The sequence below is a fragment of the Palaemon carinicauda genome, chromosome 28 (genome assembly GCF_036898095.1).
Source record: "Palaemon carinicauda isolate YSFRI2023 chromosome 28, ASM3689809v2, whole genome shotgun sequence".
Lineage (NCBI taxonomy): Eukaryota > Metazoa > Arthropoda > Malacostraca > Decapoda > Palaemonidae > Palaemon > Palaemon carinicauda.
Window position 1 is genome coordinate 80,678,627 of NC_090752.1, and position 25,000 is coordinate 80,703,626.

The 25,000-nt window shown below is 35.4% G+C and overlaps 2 protein-coding genes across 2 annotated transcripts in view; one reads left to right on the plus strand and one right to left on the minus strand.

Moving 5' to 3' along the window:
- LOC137621673 (uncharacterized) overlaps positions 1 to 24,233 on the plus strand; it is a 36,348-nt gene extending 12,115 nt beyond the window's left edge. The window contains exons 2-7 of the mRNA XM_068352177.1: positions 7,219 to 7,371; positions 8,136 to 8,249; positions 8,686 to 8,757; positions 21,283 to 21,384; positions 21,965 to 22,132; positions 22,740 to 24,233. Of these exons, the coding sequence (XP_068208278.1) occupies positions 7,242 to 7,371; positions 8,136 to 8,249; positions 8,686 to 8,757; positions 21,283 to 21,384; positions 21,965 to 22,132; positions 22,740 to 22,951 (798 nt within the window). The 5' untranslated portion in view covers positions 7,219 to 7,241 and the 3' untranslated portion in view covers positions 22,952 to 24,233. The remainder of the gene's footprint in view (positions 1 to 7,218; positions 7,372 to 8,135; positions 8,250 to 8,685; positions 8,758 to 21,282; positions 21,385 to 21,964; positions 22,133 to 22,739) is intronic.
- Positions 24,234 to 24,378: 145 nt separating this feature from the next.
- LOC137621674 (boophilin-G2-like) overlaps positions 24,379 to 25,000 on the minus strand; it is a 20,008-nt gene continuing 19,386 nt past the window's right edge. Inside the window, exon 4 of the mRNA XM_068352178.1 lies at positions 24,379 to 25,000. This exon is cut by the window's right edge and continues 1,529 nt beyond it. The gene's annotated coding sequence lies outside the window, so the exon portion shown is untranslated.

The following is a 25,000-nucleotide window of genomic DNA, read 5'->3' on the forward strand; positions in this document are numbered from 1 at the left end:
GAGAGAGAGAGACTTTGCTTTCAAGTATTTGAACTTTTCTTTAGGCTTATTTACAAGTCTACATAATCTTTCTTGTGTTATATTTCAACTAGTAGCATATAATATCCTTCCTTTTCGATAATCATGTTTTCTTCAGGCCTGGCCAAGAAAAGGCATTGGCTTCCCCCATACCTATGGCCTCTGCTCTCAAAAACAAATCTTCATATCCCAAATCCGTAGTTACATAACATATGTGTAAACAAGGCAGCCATGATCTATAATAGCAGCTGCCTTCTGACGACCTTTGCTAACTCAATCACAGCCGTTGTCATCAGAGCAAGGGTATCGTAGTGAAATATAAGCCAGCCTCTGATAACTAAAAGCCTAAGGCAACCTTCCCTATAATCTCGGTAGACGTCGTAACGCACTGCACGCTCTACAACATCTGCGCGCCATTTATGAATCGTGTATGATGGCGCCATAAGGGCACAGCACGAGCGCCGCCAAGGTATAGACCTTGAGCGCCGCAAGCCTCCACAACTGTGCACAATATTACCCGTAACACTTCTGCTCAAGAGGTAAGAATCCGCACCAAGCAGCGCATTTTACAGTGTGGTGAGGTGTGACCTAGCACAATGCGGACCTGTGCAGGTTCTTGCCTTTTTTGTTGCGACGACGCGTCACTGCTTTAGTTTCTGCGACTTCATTAGGTAGGCAGACGCCTTGCAAGATTTTGAATTCGTTTAAAATCCTTGCTGCTCTGTACGACATTAGGCCTAGCGTGGCGGGTCACGCCAGATATCGCCAGCGACGCTCTCACCTTTTGATGCTCTTTCTGGCGGTTTCGTGTGAACCCTCGCCGTAACTGGCCGTAAAAAAAAAAAAAAAAAAAAAAAAAAAAAGATTAGTTGTAAACCAACCTTAGGACAAAACTAGTTAGGATTCACTTTCTATATATGTGTGTATATTTTACAATTAATGGTTAACTACAAACACGTTTATAAATGTTCAAAAAATCCTTAACTCATCTTGTGTAGAATTCAGTTGCTAAGATTCATCCACTTACTATGCATTTCAGGCAAAAATAGTGTGTTTTTCGTAAATAACTCCCATACTAATTACTTGATCAGAATGGTACTTTGACACAGCACTCTATAGACATTCCCATAATTTTTGATACTTTAATGCACGGCAAATCTCGTTAATTAAGGCATTTACTCTTGTCATAATAAAGCCCAAATCACGTGAATCGGGAAAGTAGGTGAAGCAAATCGAATGCGTGCACTTCCCCGTTCCTCCCCTCTCCTTTCCTCGCTCTGTTTAGACCCACCTCCTATCCTTCCAGTAACCCCCTCTCCTAGTCTCTCCGGTATCGCTTACTCTACCTTTTCTGTAGCCTGTTATATTTGTTGATAACTGATAGAATTAATATGTTGGATCCTTGTTATAATTCTTATCAACATTCCATGATATTGCTGTATTTCATCCACCTTGATGAACCTGCCCTGAGGGCTTCCTACAACTGTGTAGAAATAATGAAACACGTTTACCAAAGACAGAATTGATGGGCTTTACCCCCCCCCCCCCCCCTTGAAAGGTAGAGTAAATGTAATCAAGTGTTATATAAGTTGACCGCAAATTTTTACGGTGTATTTGCTCACTTTACCATTAACAATCATAATTTGTGTATCTGCTTTGGTTTGTGCCTAAGTAGTTTGTTGTCTCAGTGTTTGTTTTACTGAGGAGGTTTTCCCATCATATTCATGACTGGCATGTTAATTTGCCCCAGTAAAATCAGAAATGTATTTGCATTACGTCTCCATTCTATATACAGAAAGGAACAAGCTAACAATAAACTAAGGATTAGTAAGATCAATTCTCAGAAAGCTCTGATATGGCTGTTTTATCCGTTAGCTTCTTCAGTTTAGTATCCGAGGCAAAACTCCTATTTGTTGAAAGGGGAAATTTAAATGGGATTACAATGTAATTTGGTTTCTACTCATTATCCTTTGTAATATTGAAATGTGACATGACCAACAAATGTACGTGTCATGATAAATCCATAATTCTATGATTGTTCAATAAGTTTACCCGTTCTAAATGTAATATATGTAGTAAACAAAATTGAGGTTTTAATTGGCAAGGTAAATTGTTTCTATAAAATAATAATACACTACATAGAATGAAGAGAAATGTCTAATATGAAGAAATTGAGAAGTTTTCATGATATAAATGTTGGAATTTACAAAAAACCTTCAATCTTTGATAAAACTAAAACAATAATCAAAATTTTCCGTTTAATAAATTTAGTTGCTTCAAAAAGAATGTAGTAAGAGATATGGAAGATTGAAATCATATCTCTCTCTCTCTCTCTCTCTCTCTCTCTCTCTCTCTCTCTCTCTCTCTCTCTCTCTCTCTCTCTCTCTATCACCTAAGTGGTAAAAAATCATTATATATGAACTGGAAATAAAGAGATTGTGTATCTGATGTGAATCAAGTTGGAAAAAGTGGAGAGTCTAACTACAAGAATTGCTGTTGGTTGATAGTTGAAGGGAAGGATGCAGGCACTCTAATAATAGAAGTAACTCATGAGGTAGTCAGTTGATGAGGTTTCCTGGGAATGTATAGTCATGTATTAAAAGTAATTAGAGATTACTGCTGAAATGTTTTATATATATTATCGTAATGCTGTTAATGCATAATGCGTATTCACCTTATAAATGCAATTATAATGAGAAAAGGGTTTCAGATACATGAAAAATCGCTCTAAAATAGCTTAAAATTGCGTCAGCTTCCGGGGGCTCGCTGGTGCTTTGGTTACATTTTCCGACCCCCCCCCCCCCCAACACTTTGAACTTGCTAGATCCACACTTGTATGTTTAAAAAGATTTTTACAAAATCATTCATATTCCTCGCAATAGTTCCTTATCCAGGTACAAAGCCTTCCAGATTTTCCCAAATGGGAGTACGGCCGTCGAGAACCAGATTGGGCCCCATGACATCAAAGTTCCCGGTTAGTTATAGGTCAAGGGGCTTTAAAATCACGTGTATTTTCATTCAGGCCTAGTTACTACTCTTATTTATATCTCTATATACTTTTATATTTATTCATATGCATTTATGTATATATCTCTGTATTTATCTGTCGATAGATACAATACACAGAATGTTTACTAACTTTTTAGCTCGTCCAAGTACTTCACTATAGACACACAGTCCCCTGGTCTATCCCTTCTTTACATCTACCCTCCCCCTACTATCACCAATGTTCCTCTCTCTCTCTCTCTCTCTCTCTCGCTCTCTCTCTCTCTCTCTCTCTCTCTCTCTCTCTCTCTCTCTCTCTCTCTCTCTCTCTCTCTCTCTCTCTGCCGTCCTGCCTGAGGACAATAAATAATCGCATTTTATTGCCTTGTTTCGTTCTTGATAGCTTTGGTTCAAATTGACAAATCTCGTTTTCTGTGAAGAGATCATAGGCACTTAATGAAAACGGATGCCATAAATTTAGAACAGCAACTAAAGTGTGCTTGAAGTAAACTGATTACTAAGGCGATCATACGGTACCTAGTCTCATTCAAGAACTATAGAAAATTGTCATACAAAGAGACATACACCAGATTTGTGTGTGTATAAGAAAAAAAAATTATACTCGAAGGTGAATCTTACGGTGGTCTTTTAGCATAAACACTCACTTCTGAAACATTCATAATTCTCAATATAAAATATATCTGTCTCATTGGAATAAATGTTGTATTGAATTTGGTTTCTACCAAAAAATAGAAATAAATCTTATGATTTTATCCATCTGATAATTTAATAGATTCACTAAAAAATTCTTACATGCCATTGATAATAGAGTTTATGCAATTAGAAAATATGTGATATTTAGTTGATAATACAGTTTAAACCAGAGGATATTGAATCTTTTGTTTTGCTTTGAAATTTTCTCAATATGTATAATATGTAAGACAGTAATTTATTTCTGATATCAAAAATAATTCATTATGTTAAACCGGGATATTTACACAGTCCCAATGAGATCTGAGAAGGTCTCCCGATGGAGCTTCAAATCCTATTCTGGAATTTAGCGATGCATTGTGAGTAAGAATGCTAAACCGTCATTCGTTTTATGATATTTAATTTCTGGAATGATATAATGTGGAAATTTTATTATTTTTTTTTTCTATAATTTTAGAATTTGCACTCGAATATTTTGTGCTTAGTATATAATGTTGGAAAAGTAATTCGTACAGGAAGGGAAATTACTATCCACATAACTTACAAGTGTAATAGACCAGGTCTAACTATAGAGATAGTTCGTTATAGTTTTTTGTAGTTATGAGGCATCGCAGGTCAAGATAGGGAAGGGGGGGGGGGGTTACATTAACCATGGACCCCACCCCCACCCTGGTGGGTGTGTTATGTTACAGTGCATCCTTATACTTATCTTGTTTTGTGATAAGGACTGTAACCTTGGTCTGACTATGGAACAAGGAGTGTTCCAAGAGGATGTAGACCCGCGTAAGAACCCAGTGAATTAGACTATGTGGCTGTCGTTATAATTACTTGTTCTGTTTTCAAAACCCTGTTGTTCTACAAATGGGTCTCATACAGTGTCTCTGAAATTGTTCATTTCCGAGAGAAATGAAGGTTAGACTGTAGTCTATCACAGGGTTTCCCAAACTTCAGGACACCATGGAACCCCTGTACAGGGCAAAGGTATTTCACTGAGCACTAACAAGATAATTTCTAAAATAAATATGAAAAACATTTAATATCCAATTTTAATACTAACTAATGATTTTTGGGTTCCTTGACTTAAGGCTTAAGCCAAAGGGAGCAACCACAAAAGCATTGAAAATTTGCTTCTTTGGTAGTCTGAGATATGAGTCATGAAAACATATACCAGGTAAAGAATGCTTATGATGGATGTATATGAGAATAAACTACGAATGATATCGACAATGAAAATGAATAGGTCGAAGAAAATCACAACTAAAGAATGGTCTTTATTATTGTTCTTCTTAAATTGATAGCCAAAAATCATCCCAGTTAACAACAGAAAGAGCTGTTCAATGCAAAATATTAAAAAAACTATCAGAGGTAGTAAAAAATAGCAATGGAATTCGATATGGAGAAACAACTATTTCAGAATGAAACAAAATCTAATGACTAAAGTGCAGCTGTTGTTTTGCATTGCAAAGCTTTTCAAAGTCGGGCATGACCGAAGTAACTTGTAGTTTCATATCATTTTCTGCATTCAGCCTATTTCTATATTTAGTTTTAGTAGCTGCATACAAGCTGCACAAAGATAAGTTGTTGGGAAGCGCATCAAAAACTTAAGGGCTTGAGCTGAAATTTCTGGACAGTCTTCGAGTAGGTTTATCCAAAATATTGAAAGTTCACTTTCCTTAAATTTTGCTTTCAACTCATAGTTGGTTGAAATGTCTATTAACTGTTCCCTCTCTCTCAAAGACAGTTCTTGTGTGTTTTGGGAATCAAGAAATGGATCTTGAATCCAGAGAAAGTTTTCAGTATTAGAAATAAAATATTTGCCTTAATTCAACCATCGTAGACAGATGCTGAGAGATGGAGAATTTTATGCCTGTATGAAGAGAAAGTTGGTTGGCAAGTAGATATTCACAAAGGTGTTCAAAACATTCATATTTTCCCTCGAGAATGCAATCATTCCAGAGCTTCAGCTTGTGTTGGAGAGCAATTATCTTACTTTGAGCTTTGAAATATGTAACTTTGTTGCCTTGCAATGAAATATTTGTTTCATTTATATGAGCAAATATACCTGAAAGATAAGCCAGTCTCTGTATCCATATTTGGCCTTCAATTTGGAGGCTAAATCATGCTTCAGGATTGACAAAAACTCGTAAACTACTTCATGCAACTCATAAAACCTAACCAGCAATTTCCCTTTAGAAAGCAATCGAACAGCAGTGTGTAATAGCAATGCTTTGTGAGTGCTTCCCATATCTTCGCACAATAAACTAAAGATGCGAGAATTAAATGGTCTGGCCTTAATAAAGTTAACATTTTTTTGCCACGTCATCAATCACTTCATTTAAAACTCACAATGATTCCAAACGTTTCAGAGTGAGATTCCAATTACAACTATTTTATTTAATATTTTATAGAAATAAATACCTGCCCACCTATGCACGCGCTCGCCAAGCATTATAAACATTGGTAGGGGTTTTTAGATTTTACTTATTATACTCGTCATTATATTATTTTTTCTAATTTTTTGCCTTTATAAAAGGGCTAATAGGCAACTTTTCATCAAGGCCACTATAGTTATTCTGTGGAATTTCCACAAAATAGTTTTGGGGGCCTGGATGAGGAGCTTAGCATTTGCTTACACTTGTTCATTAGTTGTTCCTGTTCGTGATTTTACTATATTTTCGTGTTTACAACCATTTTTTGTTTTTGTATAATAAAAAATTGTTGCATTTTTAGTTTATTTATCTTTTTTTATTTTCTTTTTCATGAACCATCCTGAAACTCTTTACACCTGTAGTTATGTATCATATCTCTTTCCAGTAAAAAAGATCAATAATCAAATGTCTGTAGCCATTAAATTTTTTCATATAAAGTATTTGGTCCTCTTTAAGAAAAGGCTTCTGGAGCCCCTCAGCCTCACTCACGGAGCCCCAGGGCTCCGTGGAGCCCACTTTGGGAAACCCTGGTCTATCATGTATTTGAATATTCATCTAAAGTCCCTAATCCAGATCAGGCATAAACTGTAAATCTACTTATCTTCAATACTATGAGAGGCATCAAAATCAGCTTGTCATGAGAACCCTCTAGCTATTTGCAAAATGCAGCATGATACCTTCTCCATCATGAGACTCAATACTACACAGTATTCTAGGAGTTTTATTCCAGCAGTGACTAAGTTTTGGAATTATCTTAATCTGGTGGTTGTATCGGCAGAACTTCAAAAGTTCAAAATTGCAGCAAATGCTTTTATTTGGAACAGGCTAACATAAGTCTCTTTATATAGACTATATATTAAAGATTTGTTTTAATGTTGTTACTGTTCTTAAAATAGTTTATTTTAATTGTTTATTAATTATCTTGTAATTTATTTGTTGCCTTATTTCCTCTCCTGACTGGGCTACTTTATTTTCCTGTTGAAGCCCTTGGGCTTATAACATCCTGCTTCTCCTAATAGGGTTGTAGCTTGGGTAGTAATGATAATAATAATAACAGAAAACGACGCAATTCCAGTTGTGCAGACGGACGTCAAAGTCATGTGGCTCGGAAACGGATGTGTCCTTCTGGCGTGCATGGCGGCAGTTGCAGCGACGCCAGTGACCACCTCGGAGGATCCCATCGCACAATTAGTTGAGACAGTGCAGAGTTTGGTGGCATCGGAGACAGGTAAGTTCCGTCTTCCTTCTTTCCTTCGCCATTTCTTCTTCTTACGGAAAGAGAGTTTACATAACGGATGGTGTGAATTGTAACAAAAAAGTTTCTGTAACTTTTCAACAAAGTTTATTGCACCAGGTACAGAAGCCTAACTTACAAATTATGAAATGTCTCAAATGATACATACACGTATGTGCACACATATATTTACATTACACACACACATACATACATACATACATACAGACATACATACATACATACATACATATATATATATATATATATATATATATATATATATATATATTGTATATATATGGGTATATATATACACATATATATGTATATACATATGTATATGTATATATATATATATATATATATATATATATATATATATATATATATATATATGTATGTATGTATATACATATGTATATACTTGTACATACACACACACACACACACACACACATATATATATATATATATATATATATATATATATATATATATATATATATATATTTAATATGCCTATACATATGTACATGTATATATGTGAGGTGCGTGTGTGAGTTTTATTTTATAAACTTCAATGTATTTATCCATTCATTTCATCATCTCTTAAAGACTAGATTTGATATTTAAGTTTTGACAATTCACTGCAAACCTTACCAATTCCGTGAAAGAACAAACATTTGAATTTAGACAATCGTGTATCATTTTTTTATGAACACCTTCATCTATGAAAGTCTCGTTTTATCCAACAGAAATCAAGGACCAACTGTTGCAAGCCACCCAAGCCCTTTCTAATTCCCAGACAACTCTGCAAATGCTTGTAAACGGATCCCCCAAAATTGATAAAGGAGGCAGCGCTTTGAATGGTAATGGTATTATATTTTACTTTTTAGAGGAAGTGTCCTTATTCAGGTATTCCTCGATTCAACCTTCTTTGTAATTAGGCTACAATTGAGCTTGATAAATAAAATTTAACCTTTAACATTTTCGTTAGCTCCTCTTGTAAGTTCGAATTTATTGGTTTCGTGTCTAGTTTCTTTATGAATTTATTTTACTTTTCACTTATCCATAATAACTTGGGTAAATACAGAAAGTTCCTCGATGAAGTTACTCACTGGCTTCATTTTTTGGCTTCCTTCATATTGATTATTAACACATGAAAATAAGCCCCATTCAAATTAGTAAGAGTAAGTCTTTCTTAATCGTCAAAATACCACACCATACCATCACCCTTTGTAATAACAACTAGTAATATATACAAAGAATATTTCAGTATTATATCCATTCGATTTTCTTTTACAGATGTTGATGTAAATGTACTAAAGCCACTTGCTGACCAGATCATGCTAGCCCTCAGGCAGTTTAGTTCTTCAAGTGAGTATGGCCAGCTATCAAGTACATTAGATTCAGGTTCGGTAGGAATTGGGATGCCTACACGTTGTTACTAAAGAAGTCAGGAGATTGGACAGTTTTTTCTCTTGAAGCTCTGGCTGTTTTTAACGCAATTTCTTTTAGAGTTTTAAATTACCAAAAATTAGTCATACTTTATATTTATATATATATATATATATATATATATATATATATATGTATGTATGTATGTATACATACATATATATATATATATATATATATATATATATATATATATATATATATATGTATATACGTATATATATATATATATATATATATATATATATATATATATATATATATATATACATATATATATATATATATATATATATATATATATGTATATATATATGCATATATATGTATGTGTATGTACATATATATATATATATATATATATATATATATATATATATATATATATATATGACCCGATTTAGGTCGTATTAAGGGGGGGTTCAACTTCACGTCTTGGGGAAACAAAGATAGAGACAATCCATGGCTAACACTATTATGAGAGAGGGTAGGATCATACACAAATGATAGTCGAATTGTTAATTTTCCACAGCTGCTATATTCTATTTAAGCTACAAGGGCGGCCCTTAATTATCATTATGTTACTTTACTAAGAAAAAGTCCTCAGAGAAATGGTACTTGTTGGCACTCATTCTGGCACCCGTGACCTGGACGTATAGGTCTAACCACTCAAGCCTCCCAACTCTAACTCACAAAAAACTATGGGGCAGTTCAAGCGCCCACCTTGGCCTTTCTATGCCCTAATCGATGATTGGCTGTTTTGACCTGAAAGTCTTATAAGAACCAATAGAGAGAGATTTTGGGGACGCTAACTTTTAACGAACATTTTTGAGTGCCAAGCCAAGCCGATAATGACATTCTCAAAGTGGCACCAACGCCACATTATAACCGTCTTTCCTTTAACAAAGAAGACAGATCTGTGGACATTCACTTATTCCACAAAGTAACAACCTGACTGTGCTTAGCTCATCACTCCCTTCCCAAATGTTTACGTCCCGTAAAATTCACACTAATCAGATTTTTTTTTCTCAAAACAATTTTTTTTCTCTCTCTCTTTTTTTTTTTCACTGAACACAAGCTTTCTTTTTCCACTAGATGTTGCCTCTGAGTACCATCCTCTTCGGGAGCATGCAAACATTAAAATTAAATACCTAAACCAAATCAAAGGGCCGGTTGGCGTGTTACATTTGCAAGTTACACAAAGATGAATATCACGCCCACAATGGATCATACAGAAACACAAAATCAGGTTTAAATACATCGTCACCGAAATTTGGAGCACAAAATCAGAAAAATAATAATATTTCAAATGCAATAAAATTCTATAAGGACCAACAAATCATCACATACACAAATTAAAGAAAATGATAAAAATAAAGAGGAATCAAAATGAATAACTTCCAATCCCAGCACTCTTTGATACATTTACCATTATAAGGAAACCATTTCTAACACATCCGTGACACTGCAATAAGGAGCAACTCAAACAGTGAATAATAATAAAAAGAAAACCATACTTATTAATAACCGAGCAATATTAATTCTCCTGAAAAAAAATAAAAACATAAGTAATGATGTTCAATTTTCAACCCATGATTAACAATTACCTGTAATAGCACTGAAAACCTCCACAGACAAATGAAATTCTTTAAATACAGTACAACACAATGGAAAAACGTACATAAAAGCATTGGTAATAGCAAAATAAGTATCAACCTAGGGTAACGAAATTTGAATTAATTCCAACATAAACATAAATGCAACAAAAAATGTCTCAGTTATCTGTCACCATACCGAAATATATATATATATATATATATATATATTTTTTAACCAGCACAACAAAATAGAAAACATACATAAAACCATTGGTAATAGCAAAATTGGTACCAACACAAAATAATGAAATTTGAATTATTTCCAACATAACATAAATGCAACAGAAATTTCTCAGTCTGATAATTGATATAGCCTACTCGTGATATGCTTAGAACAAAACCAAAAAAAAACGAAACAAAATTTAATTCATCTTTTCACAAACACTCGGAATGAACATACGTAAAAGAAACCTGAGTTTTATGACTTCTGTCACCTCGTGGTAGACATTATCTCAAGACCCATGTCCTCTCGCACTCTCGTGCTTAAAGGACAGCACGGACACACGCTGTGTCTCTTCCTCACTTTCCTACCTGTCCCCTTGGGGAATGGTCCTTTGACGTCCATATGCACTCCATTAAACTTAAAAGGTACTACCGACCATGTTCTGGCCCTTGGTACCACATGCTTGTGGTTACTCATTGAGTTACACACATGAAACTTATTGATAAACCTAATTCCTTAAAAATACTGACACTCTTGCCATCCTTAGGGGAACTTCCTATACCCACATGCCACGCACAAGGTCTTACATCAATTACACAGATGACTTTCTCTACCAAAGGGGGAAGGAAAAACAACGATAGATCAACTTCCGTCTTCAATGAAGAACACACCCTTCCACCTGCGCAAAAAATCCGGGAAATTTGATCTCCTACCTCATTCATACACTCATTCGCAGAGCTCAGTCACGGGGGCATGTACTCTCTCTCTCTCTCTCCGTAGTTGTCAAGCTCTTCCCGTTTTCTATGCGCTCCATCCACAGGTCTACTTGAACCTAATTTCTTTCGTTGTCGTTCCTTCTGCCTTACGTAGATCTATTACATCTGCTCTTCATCGTAGAGTCACTGAGCCCATGTGTGGGCTCTGGCCGTGTTCCGCACCATACACTCCTACGTTTTTCTGGCATCCGTAACGAGCGGTTCCTCACCCTCGTTATACACATGATTCCACATCTATTCCAAGATGGGAATAACATTCCGACTTCCATGATCGGGAGCGGGGGTGAGGGGTGCTGCTCCGCCCCTCCTCCTCCTTATGCACTCCCTGGGAAGACGAACTACCCTCGCTGGTGGGTTGGCAGCCCCTACTGCTCACTGGGGGAGCGTCTAGCTCCCCTCCCCCACACTCTGGGGCAGCGATGGCAGGCTCACTCCTTGGCACTCCCGTCCCCAGTCCTTGCGGTCTGACGGACGGCCCGAGGGACCATTGGTCCCCTTCCCGCGTTGTCTTCTCCTTCCTGCGTCGTCTTCCCCTCCCTCTCGTTGGTACAGGGGAAACATGATTTCTTCTGCCAACGCCATTTTCCTTTTAAACAGCTTTCAGATGGTGGTTTGTGGCCTGACTTCCATAACACTACCGCTGTTCATCGTAGGGCCATAAGGCCGTAGGTGGCCATCTGTTAGTACCACCCGTCAGTTCCAACAACCGCCAGTCGCCACATCCTACCTCTCAGACCTCTGCCTCTTCGAGGTTCTACAAGCACCCCATCCTGGGAAGGTTGTCGATGTCGGTTTGGTGCCGGGCTGCCTCTTGGTTGTGTATCTGCTATCATGTGCGTTGAGAAACGTTCACCGAGTACCGGGCATACACGAGCTACACAGTCATTTCACCCCTCTCTCTCTCCGTCACTGCCACTGGATGACGAACTTCTCGTGTTAACCATTGTCACTATTCTCTTTTGTTTCCACTTTTTCAAAAATCTCACGTCGGCTAAAATCACTTAGCACAGACGTTAATCTGTTAATTACCCCACAACACCTGACACCATTTAATATCACCCCACACCTGACACCATTTAATATGACCCGATTTAGGTCGTATTAAGGGGGGGTTCAACTTCACGTCTTGGGGAAACAAAGATAGAGACAATCCATGGCTAACACTATTATGAGAGAGGGTAGGATCATACACAAATGATAGTCGAATTGTTAATTTTCCACAGCTGCTATATTCTATTTAAGCTACAAGGGCGGCCCTTAATTATCATTACGTTACTTTACTAAGAAAAAGTCCTCAGAGAAATGGTACTTGTTGGCACTCATTCTGGCACCCGTGACCTGGACGTATAGGTCTAACCACTCAAGCCTCCCAACTCTAACTCACAAAAAACTATGGGGCAGTTCAAGCGCCCACCTTGGCCTTTCTATGCCCTGATCGATGATTGGCTGTTTTGACCCGAAAGTCTTATAAGAACCAATAGAGAGAGATTTTGGGGACGCTAACTTTTAACGAACATTTTTGAGTGCCAAGCCAAGCCGATAACGACATTCTCAAAGTGGCACCAACGCCACATTATAACCGTTTTTCCTTTAACAAAGAAGATAGATCTGTTGACATTCACTTATTCCACAAAGTAACAACCTGACTGTGCTTAGCTCATCTATATGTATGTATATATGTATATAGTTGTGTGTATGTATGTGTGTGCATAAGTTTAAAATTTAAATAAAAATACAGTTATGGAACTAAGGAAGATGTTAATCTTTAGGACTGGATCGATCCTGGCAATTATCAACACATTCAGTCAGCTGTAATTGGTTACCAGCATTTACTGGGGCTAAGGAAATGGCTTGGGGTTAGAAACCTTACCTTTAAGAACTTGCTGAATTATTATACGACTGAATAATTATGATGCGACTCCCTTCAAAGGGAAAATGGTTCATGGTGATGCTATATGTAGTCTGTATTTACGTTGTATAGAGATAGATAGATAGATAAATAGATAGATATTGATATCTTTAGAATATGAATAAATACTATATATCATCATCATTATCATTATTACTAGTCAAGCTATATAAATAGATATATAGATATTTAGATGTCTTTATAATATACACAGTATATACTGTTTATATGTGTACATATACAAATGCTTGTGTATCTGTGTGCTTATATGTGCGTGTATGCATTTATCCATGTACGAGAGAGAGTTTTTACTTTGAAAATCTTGATCCTTTAAATATGGATATTGTTGCGAAATCGGTTATCGCCTTGACTCGAAGATTCAGCATCTTTTTCCATCCAGAATTTACTCAAGGAATAAGCTGAGGAAATCTGCTTTGATCTTAACTTCTGAATAAATCAAATCACCATCATCCTCTTTATCCACTATCATAGTAAAAAAATCATCTTTTTATTACTAAATCTTACAACAGGATCAATACAATATCTTCATATATACAATATACATAATAATAAATTACAGACTTTACAAATAACAAAGAATTTAAGCCTTATATCCTGTAGAGTAACTTATATTTCTTTTTATTCTTTATTTTACAATAGCATTAAGTACATAATCTTTGGTAAAGAGTTTGTCTAATTTATTCACATAAACGTTACTCAATATAAACTTGGTTTTTGACATTTTATTCCTTAGATAAGTTATCAGGTTTGGGTCGTCTGCCAAAAAACCCAAAGATCGACCCAACCATTTAATGCTCCTGCTACAAAATCTGATAGTAACACCATTGTTGTGTTTTCGTCTTTCTTCGATGGTGTCTTACAATCAAACTTGATAATCTTGAGTAAACTATCTGTTTCAATTTTACAACAGCTATTTAGTATTGACTTTAACCAAATCAGAATGTTTTTTGACGAGGGACAAAAATAAAATATGTGCATATTATTTTCAATATATCCACAAAAGAGACATTTATCTTCATTCGAGATTTTCATCATATGCAGCCTATCTTTGGTATTAAGTATTTCATGAACGTATCTATAAACTGTATCTCTACTCTTCTTATCAATGTACTTATTATTTACATACTTCCAGATCTGTTTCCAATTAAAAAGCGGGTACAATAACTCTATATTTGGTTTATATTCTTTACAGTTCATAAATAACCAGTATATTTCTTTAACAGACACCTAGGGATAATTCTTTAAACTATATACTTTCCTTGAAACATCAATCATCTCACTATAATATAATGTGATAAAAATAGTACAATCTCTATAAGTTTTATCAGATTCCACTAAAACACTAGCTTTTATTTTTCAATAAAAATACATAATTTCAAAACCATAACATTTAATCATAGATATCTTGTTAAAAGTTCTGAACATAATTGCTTTCGATTTATGTAGAATATTCATCATTCCTAGCCCTCCTTCTGCCCTTTTTAAAAATACGGTATTTCTTGCAATTGGTTCACAGCTTCTATTCCATAGGTATCTAAATAAACTCCTTTGTATTCGTTTGGCACAATCCTTTAGAACTGTATATACATGTGACACATACCACGTTTTTGATCAAATTTCATAATTGATTATAATATATTTTTGAAACACAGTTAGCTTCCTATTCCTAAATATACCTATACCTTTGTTTATCTTACTCTCTAGATTATTCCTATTTAGATTAACACTATCTTGATAATTATTACTATGATAAACACCTAGTATTTTACAGGAATTATGAAGATAATGGCATCCATTTATTGGCCATTCTGATTTATTTATCCATCTCCCAATACCTAAAATTGAAGTTTTATTTCTGTTTAAATTTGCACCATTCGCCTTTTCAATTTTTGTGATTATATTAAAACATTCTAATATTCCTTTGTCACTAGTAACTACGATAACAGAATCATCAGCATATCCTAGAACCGAAACCTTTAAATTATTTGGCAAATTCAGTGACATGTCTACGAGCTTAATTTTCATCATCCTGTAAAAAGGTTCCTGGTAGATAATAAACAAAATCATGGATAATGGAGATCCTTGCCTTACCGATTTTTTTTATAGGGAATGGATCAGAGATGTTACCATTTATGAATACTAAACTTTCACTGTCATTATATAACATTTGTATTAGCTGAATGAAAGTAGGGTCAAAACCAAAGTTGCTCAGTATAGCATATAAAAGGTCATGATCAACACGATCAAAAGCTTTAGACCAGTCTAAATTTATTATCGCAGCTTGTATGTCGTTGTCATTTGCATAAATCATAATATCTCTCATAATGGAATTCAAGTACATAATTGACCTATCATCAACACAACTAAACTGCTCGCGGGAAATAATTGAATGTAACACATTCTTCAATCTATTAGTTATTATTTTTGGTATTACCTTAAAATCCGCGTTTAGCATTGTTATTGGCCTCTAGCTTGTAATAAAACCTGTCTCCTTCCTTCGGCGTAAGCGTTATTACTCCTTTATTCATTTTAGAGATAGTCTTATATTTGAAAATAAACTTTACTAGGCTTACAAAATCATTTTTTATTTCTTTCCAAAACTTTTTGTAAAACTCAACAGTGAGACCATCTATTCCCGGGCTTTTGCCGTTCTTCATCCCCCCCCCCCCCCCCCCAATGCTTTCAATACTTCAGACTCTGTCACTTCTGAGGTTAGAATATTATTCTGATTCCCATCAATAACTTTATCTACTAGATTCAAAAACAGGTCTTGATAAGACTTATGACATTTCTCTTTTTTGAAAAGCTTTTTCAAAATATTCCCTTATATTTAAAGCCATAGCTTTGGGGCTAACTATTTCGGTACCATCATCCCTCTTTTTCTTATTTATATACGATTTATAGTTTTTCTCCCTCCCTAATAGGTACGCTGAAACTTGTTCACCCTTTAATTTACCATCCACCTTTGCTCTAATTTTAACTCCTTCACAGATCTCATCTTAAATACTATTTATTCTTAATTTCAAAGAGTTCACTAATGAAAACTTGTCCTCATTCATTATACCTTTTCCTATTTCATCATTCAACTGGTAGTTCAGTAAATTTAACATCCCATATTTTGCTTGGTTAATTTGCTTTGAACACATAATAAAGAAAGATTTCCGTTGAGCTTTCGCATATTCCCACCAACACAAAATATTTCCAACTATATCGTTGCCCTTCTTAATATTATTTCCAGTCATAAGAAAATTGTCTCTTACAATATCTGTATCTAGAATATTACTATTAGGTTCCAGTACCCTTTACCTGGCAACGCTACATTTTATAATTTCAAAGCTAATACTATAATACAATGGTCAGTCCAACTAACAGGAATATTTTGAATATTTCCTGCATGGTTATGTAAATCTTTTAGATAAAACCTATGCAGCCTTGAACCATAATTCTCCTTAACATAAGTATACTCCACCTGGTGATACATGGATCCCAAGCCTCTTCAAGTTTCAAGTTGCTTTCAGGTTTACTAATGACTTTGATAGAAGTTCACTATCGGAATTAGAAGGATCTCTCATACAGGTAATAGAATTCCAATCTCCACCCATTATGATATTACTTATATTGTTCCTTAAGAAATATAAAATATCTGTATTAAACAATTTCTCCCTTTCTTTTCTCTTACTATTCCCTGCAGAAGCATAAACATTTAATAATTGAATAGTAACGTTTGAATAGCGGCAATTAACACTCATAACATAACCATCAGTATCGTTTTCAAAATTCAAAATTTCCACATTAGATGTTTTGTTTAAAAAGATAGCTATTCCACCCTTAAGAATTTGTGTATAATTGATCAAAACTTTGCAGTACTTTTCAACATATTCCAGTTTCCCTTCCCCTTTTACATTGTGCTCTTGGACGAAAATTATATCTAGATTTTAAAGAAACAAAGTTTATTATTTTAATTTGCTTACTTACTTTACTTTACTTTGATGGCTGCTTTTCCGGTCCCATACAGCAGGGGAACCCCATTCTCTACAGGACCTCCACTGTCGTTTTACCTTGTTCGTTCAGAGTATTTAACGTTTTATATCGCGTATTGTTCATTTACTGTTAGATCGTCACTGTCAAAAGACTCATGAAATAAAAAAGTCTTCAGTTTCCTCTTGAAAGCCTTAATGTCTTCAATCATTCGAATGTTTCGTGGGAGCTTATCATAAAGTCTCGGGGCCGCATATTGAAAGGCTCTGGAGCCCAAAGTAGACATAAATCTAGGTTCCAACAGTTTGAAGCCATCTGTAACTATTCTCGTGTCGACACGGTTTGTTGGCTGCGCAATATGTAGCAATTCTCTTAAGTATTTTGGACGCCCGGTTCTGATAACTTGGTGGGTTATTGTACATATTTTAAATTCAATTCTCGCTTTAATCGGCAGGTAGTGTAAATCGATTAGTCTCACCTTTTCTCTAAGTGAGACACCTTTTATCAGTATTGCTCCTCTGTTTATTATGTTTTGTAATTTCTTAAGTTGCACTTTTGGTAAATTGTGGTAATAACAGTTTATCACAAGTTTTTTTTAAAGAATTTTCGTCCAGGTACTTTTTTTATAAACGCAATATTTCTTAGATGATAACCAGCAGTTTTTATTACATTATTTATTTGGGCATTTAGAGACAGGTTACAGTCAAGAAATACACCTAGATCTCGAACTTTACTAGATATCGGCATCGAGTCCTTATTTATTTTCATTTGAATATCACCTAAGTTTCTCACGCTGTTTCTCTTGCCCACCTCCATGAATTCTTTTTTGTTCTCATTTAATTTTAGTTGTTTAAATGGCATCCATTCTCTGACGCTATCAAGGATTTGGTTTAGAGTTTCAGTAGTGTCATGCATATCATTTATGGAGAAGTAAAACTCTGTCATCTGCAAATAGTTCAAACTTCACGCCATGCCTTTGTAGCATTTTCGATAGACCAATAGTATAGATGCAGAATAAGATTGGGCCAAGTACACTCCCCTGGGGTACTCCTCTGTTTAAGAGTTTCTAATTTGTACACAGTAATTTCTACCAACTAAGTAGTCTTTTATGTTTTCGAAGGCTTGATCTTCAACGCTGATGGACCGTAGATCATTTAGTAACAGTTCATGCACTACTGTATCAAAGCAGCACTGAGATCGAGCAGTATTAAGATACCACATTTATTTTCATCCATCATTTCTAGCATATTTACAACAGAGCAGATGGCTGTGTCCGTAGAGTATAGTTTTCTGTAAGCAGATTGGTTGTCAGGCAAAGCTTCTATTACTTCTAAGTGGCTGACTAGTTGTTCAAGAATTACATATTCAAGCACTTTTGATACAAAGGATAGATTTGAAATAGGTTTATATGAGCTTAATTCCTGGTAGTCCAGTGCATTTTTCAAAAGTGGTGTGACTATAGCCATTTTCTCAGATTTAGGAAACTTACATTCATCAATGCTTGCATTTGCTATTCTCATTGTTATTTCTGCTAGACTTGAAAAGTCTCTCTCTCTCCAATTACTTCAGATATTGGCATAGGATCGATCGTGCAGTTTGTTTTCTTTGCTCTCTTGATAATTCTGGTGATGTCATCTTGTGTTATGTTGTTAAATCGTATTAATTTTGTCTGTGTGCCAGGTGAATCATTAAGCTGATGTTGAGTATTTACAAATGACCTGGTTATATTTTTAATTTTGTTTTTAAAGAATACTAGAAAATTATTTGCTAGTTCCTGGTCACTGTATCCATCAGGTAGCTTCTTTTCTTTTACATTTCCCATTATTAAGTCCATTTGCGTTAGCTGTAGCTACATTTAATGTGGATGAAATGAATTTTGTATATTATGTAAAATACATTTACAATACAAGATTAAATTGCTTTAAGGTTCTTTGTACACTTTTCTGTTTCATCATCTGATGATAAATTCTGGTTTGTCCTTTCCATGTTTTGGCACTAGTCTTTCTTCAGCGTTATCTTGCGTTTATTGCCAGAGTCTGTTTTTGTATGCCATGTTTCCATTTCCAAATCAGTACTGTAAAGTTTTCTTTGGGCCGTTGGCATCTCATATGTTTCCTCAATCCATTTTTCCCTCTAGTTTTCCCTTTATTATACTCGCTGCTTCATTTTCTGTTAATAACTCGTTTTCTTTAACCTTTGTATGAATCTCAACCTTTGTTTTTTATTATTCTACGCAATTCGCTTACACCTATTGGTTGGGAAACCATAATTCCTTCATCGTTATCATCCTGCTCGTAATTAAGACTCCTCAAAAAGATCCTTTTCGTCCTCATAATTTGGCCCATTGTCGATTTCCCCTTACTCCAGTTTTCCATAAAAGTTTTCTTCCCTTATGCAGTCCACTGATTCTCCCAGTACAATTTCCTCCTCCGTTTCTTTCCCTATCTCATTTCCAGCAGTCCTTTTTGTTGTACCTTTCTCAAATTTTATCGAGTCACCTTCATCCTTTTCTTTCTCAGAATCATTTTGTGAGTTATCCTTAACAATTTTTTCTGTTGTCCAATCTAATTCCTGTTCTTCTATTGAATTGGGTCCGTCATCCTTATCCATTCCTTCGGTCACTATATCAGTAGTTTAATAGCATTGGTTATCTCCTCTTTCTTCAACTGTTGCCTCTTCTACATTGCCTTTGTGCAACTCATTTGCATTTACCCTGGTCTTATCCTTTCCTTCCGTAGGTAGATGAGGGAACTCTCCTTCTTTAAACTTATACCTTACATCTTCGTAACTGCAGTCTTTAGCTGTGTGACCTATTTCACCACACCGAAAGCATGTCCGTGGCTGCCCATTATATAAGATAAATCCTAAAACCGTCATTGATGATGGGACATTCTCTTTTAGTCTCATGCGGGCTGTCCTGACTCCCGTCAATAGCCCTTTGAATGGTCCGTCAGCATATCTGTTTAACCTGATTCCTTCCACTTTTCCATATTTCGATAAAAACTCGATCAGCTTTTCATCAGAGAATCTGAAAGGGGCATTCCTTATTGAAACACACGTAATGGAGGAGTTAAGATTCAATATCTTTACATTTCCTAACTGGTCTGAACATACCTCTTTGCTTTCCTAATTTTCCATGAGATCATTAAACACGTTTCGTACTACTTTAACAATTACTCTGTTCTTATTTATAAATTGAACTCCTATAATTGAGTTATGACCCAACTTCATTTTATCAAATAACGTTTTGCTAACAATATCCATAGTATTGTATGCGAGTAAACTGCAGCCCAAAGGAGTCCTTTCTCCTAAATAGTGTTGAGTATGACCTCATATTGTTACACTGAAAATAGTCACTGAAAGAGAAAGAGAGTCAGAGCACCGTCGCCACCGTCTAGAGCAGACATCCACCTAGGCCAGGCTAGGGGGGAGGGGATACAACTCAAAATAATAGAAATTCACAAAGTTTACAAGGTTTATAACTGCGCTGTCACGTAACCCACATTCACTATGCCTACGTCAGCACTAACGGCACATATTCACCGAAAAACTCACAACATTTTCTCGGCAAAACCGCAGCTATGGCCCCAGAAATAAGCAAAAATGAGCAGAAGTGGCAACAAACTATTGTTTACCTACAGGCTTCTTCAAAAAAAAACAAAAAAAAAAAAACAAAAAAAAAAAAACAATGCTTTGAAAGTCTGATCTTTTAAATATGTATATTATTGCGAAATCCGTTATCGCCTTGACTCGAAGCTCCAACATCTTTTTCCAACCAGAATTTAATCAAGGGATAGGCTGAGGATATCTGCTTCGATCTTGACTTCTAAATAAATCAAATCACCATCACCCTCCTTATCCACTATCATAGTAAAATTAATAGTGAATACCGGCAATACTAGTTGTTTTGAAAAGATTAATATCTTGAGCGTTTTCCAGGTAATAGCTCTGGCATGCCAGTTTCCAGAGGCAGTCCAGTGCTCCAACTAATACTGGATGAGCTTAAAGACCTCAACAGGAATTTCCAGAAACATCTTACCGGTAAGACATTGATCGTTGTCATTTGATAACTGGAAAGGGAAATGTATTGGTTTACCTCAACACCTTTTAGATTTCCATACCAGCTTTTCTTCACATTAATGACTATATGTCAATTTTATAAGCAAATCAACTTATTTTTCTTGAAATCAAAAGGAACCGGGCATTATTCAATTTTGCTTCTTAGTGCTTTCACATAATATATCTAAAAAGAAAATAGGTAGTTCACAATTCAATAAGCCTGGCAAACCAATACATTGGTTATCTTTAAATACAATGCAGATTAATTTTCCATTTGTGCATTTGAAGCAATTGAGTTCGTATTGTTTATTTTTGTTTCTCTAATTCTAACTCTAGCTGCTTTGATTTTTTAAAGTTCATTAACCATATTGAAGTTAACCGAGACAGTTCTGTTACAATCAGAACTTTTGTAGATACTTTGGGAAACTAGAAAATCCAGGATATGGCTCCTGGATGATCTCTGCTTCGTTTTAGCCCCACCAAAAAACAAACGTTTAACAACCCTCTGAATCCAGACACTTGAATCATTTACTATTTCAGTTTAATCCCCTAAATTAAATAGCCTCATCATGTCCTCCGCCCTTCGTCACGCTCGGCGAGGACTGTTACAACATAATTCTCGAGGACATGACCTGGGAAGGAGCCAGAAACGCCTGTCTACACATGGGAGCAGACTTGGCTCAACCATCCAACGTCAAGGAGCTGAAGGAATACGTTGGCCTCAGATACCGTAAGTTGGATTTTAGAATTGATTTCAACTATTGATTACCTGATATCATTACCCTTTTAAACGCTAAGAAACTATATTAGAGAGTTGTCTATTAGGGTACAAGTTTTATTTGAATAAATGAAAACGAAGTAAATGCAAGTATTCCAGTCAGAGAAAGAAATGGAGAGAGAAAGGTCAAAGGACAGGAAGGGGAGACAAAAAGAAAAAGGTGTTGTTGATTATCCATGAAAAGAATAAAAATAATAAGGATACATTACTTATACAGCTTTTGCTCAGGATACGGCATTTTCATTTATTTGTTTGTTATATATTTAGTTATGTTGAAGAGGCTGACATAAGTCTCTTTTTTATATTATATATGAAAGATCCATTTTACTGTTGTTACTATCCAGGAAGTGTTTTTTATTAAGTGTATATTTCTACTCTTGTATTTTATTCATTTCCTTATTTCCTTTCCTCACTGGGCTATCTTTCTTTGTTCGAGCCCTAGGGCTTATAGCACCCTGCTTTTCCAACTAGGGTTGTAGCTTAGGTAATAATAATAATAATAATTAAATTACCTTTTCATCTATCTATCAATTCATCTTTGCAACTATGTTTTCTGCAGCACGCAAAGGTCGTCGCAACTTCTGGATTGGTGGGATCTACAGCGAGAAAGTCTGGCAATGGCTCTCAGGGGATCTGATCGACGACTCTCATTGGCACGTCAATGAGCCCTCCGGAAACGGAGCCTGTCTGGCCATGTTCGACGGCTGGGAGAACCCCTTCTCTGACTTTCCTTGTGAGAACGAACGCCGAGCCATTTGCAAAAGGCTCTAAACTTGAGCCAGTTCCAACCAACACCTTCTTTGGAAGCGTAGGCAAACTTCTGGGGTTCATCTGCTGGCGATTTCTCTGGTCTTCTACTAACTTCAGGCTCATCGTGTGTAAATGGTTATAAACATCGGCCTTCTTCAGATGCCCTATCTGCAAACAATTCTAGATATCCAGCCATTTGTTAACAGCTTTAAGCATCGGTCATCTTCAGGTACACTATTTGTGAACGGTTTTAAGCATTGGCCAACTTCAGGCACACTATCTGAAAAGGGCATTAGCCGACTATAAGCATATCAGTTACATACCATTCTAAAACGTGGACTAATGCCTCTAAAATTCAGTCAACTTCCTGCTCGCTATCTACAAATTATTCTATACATTGGCTAACTTCAGCAGCCTCGTCTGCTTATTATTATAAATATCCAACCATCTTCAGGCTCAACATCTGTAAATGCTGTCTACAAACGGTTCAAAGCATTAACCAACTTCAAGAGCATTAATTGTAAATAGCTCTATATATTAGTCTACTTCAGGTGCACTGTCTTCAAAACATTTATAAGCTAATAGCGAATTTCTTATGAATCATCTAAAAGTAGATTAAGGTCTAAATACAGCACACGGCTTTGATAAAAGTAATTTCGTTCGAAAATGAAATAGGTTTCCAATATTGAAAGTCCCGAACACCATTCATTTTGCAAAGAGCATTTAATGGTGAGCATTACTTAAGATAGAGCGCTTGAAAGTTTGGCGACTACAGAAATGTTATATACAGATAGCTCTGAATTAATCATTTCAAACACAGGCATATTTCATATAACCTATAATACTCGGTTTGATCATTCAAACTGAAACTATTTGTTTAATACAGTACTATCCAAGGTTGATAGCGTTCTTCATTTCAAACCTATTCTTTGTAATCCAATACTGACTGAGGTTGATAGACTTCGATCATTTGAACCGAGGCATATTCTTTGTAATCTGTTAATGTCATTTCAGATAAAGATATATTCGTTATAAACTAATTGTTTTCTCCGCTGCTGCTGAGATATTTTGAAAATACGTCTTTTCTGTTCCTTATAGATTATTTTGACCAGAGAGATCACAAAAGACAGAGTTCACATGTTTGTGGTGGCATTTTAGCATTCGTGTCCAGCAAAAGATATCTTAAACTTTTCAAATAAACATAAAGGGTTTCTGGAAAGGGTGAGGTTGAATTTTCATTTCAAGAATTTAGTGTCCAATAAAAATGTAAAAAAAAAATATATATGTTAGTTATATAATTGTTGCTCAGTTTTTTATTTCTTCCTTTCATTAAATATAACATATTTAATGGTCAATATCCTGAGGGCTCAGTTTGCGAAGTACCTCTGAAATTTCTATCTGTATATTTACAAATCTATTATGAAAGGTATTTTGAAGGAAACTAAACACTTATTAGATATTTATTATCCTACAAAAGTTTAAACAATAATTGGTAACTTTATTCACAGAAATATCACAAGATGCGATCATTTGGTGACAAAAGCTGCTGCAACAACTATATCAACGAAGCTCAGCTTGAAAACAAAACCAACAACATTGACAAAAATAGTCTGTATTCATTGTAAATTAACAAACCAACAACAACATAATGTTTAGTTCATAACTTTAACGACCGTTAAGCAAAGCAAATACTTGCAAAGAAATAGCTTAGGAAAATTCAACTGGAATACGAAATTAGCGAGACCGCATACTGCCAGAAGTCTATCAATGGGAGTCTTCCTCACTTCAAGGGGCTTCTGGACGATCAGAACTGACGGAAGAAATTTTGGTATTTTTTTTTTTTTCGGAAGCCTTATATATACATCCCAGATATCTAAGTTTTTGTGCAACATCAATATACAAAAGGACAGAAGGATAAATCAATTTTTCAAATATCTTCTCTCGTGAAATTGTTAGGATCAAGGAAACCTGTAAATATTCATCGTCTTCTTCGATTAGCAGCAACTTCTGGTTTTTCTTGTTGACGATTTGGCCTTTTCCAAGGTCAAACTAACTTCAAGAACTAAAGCA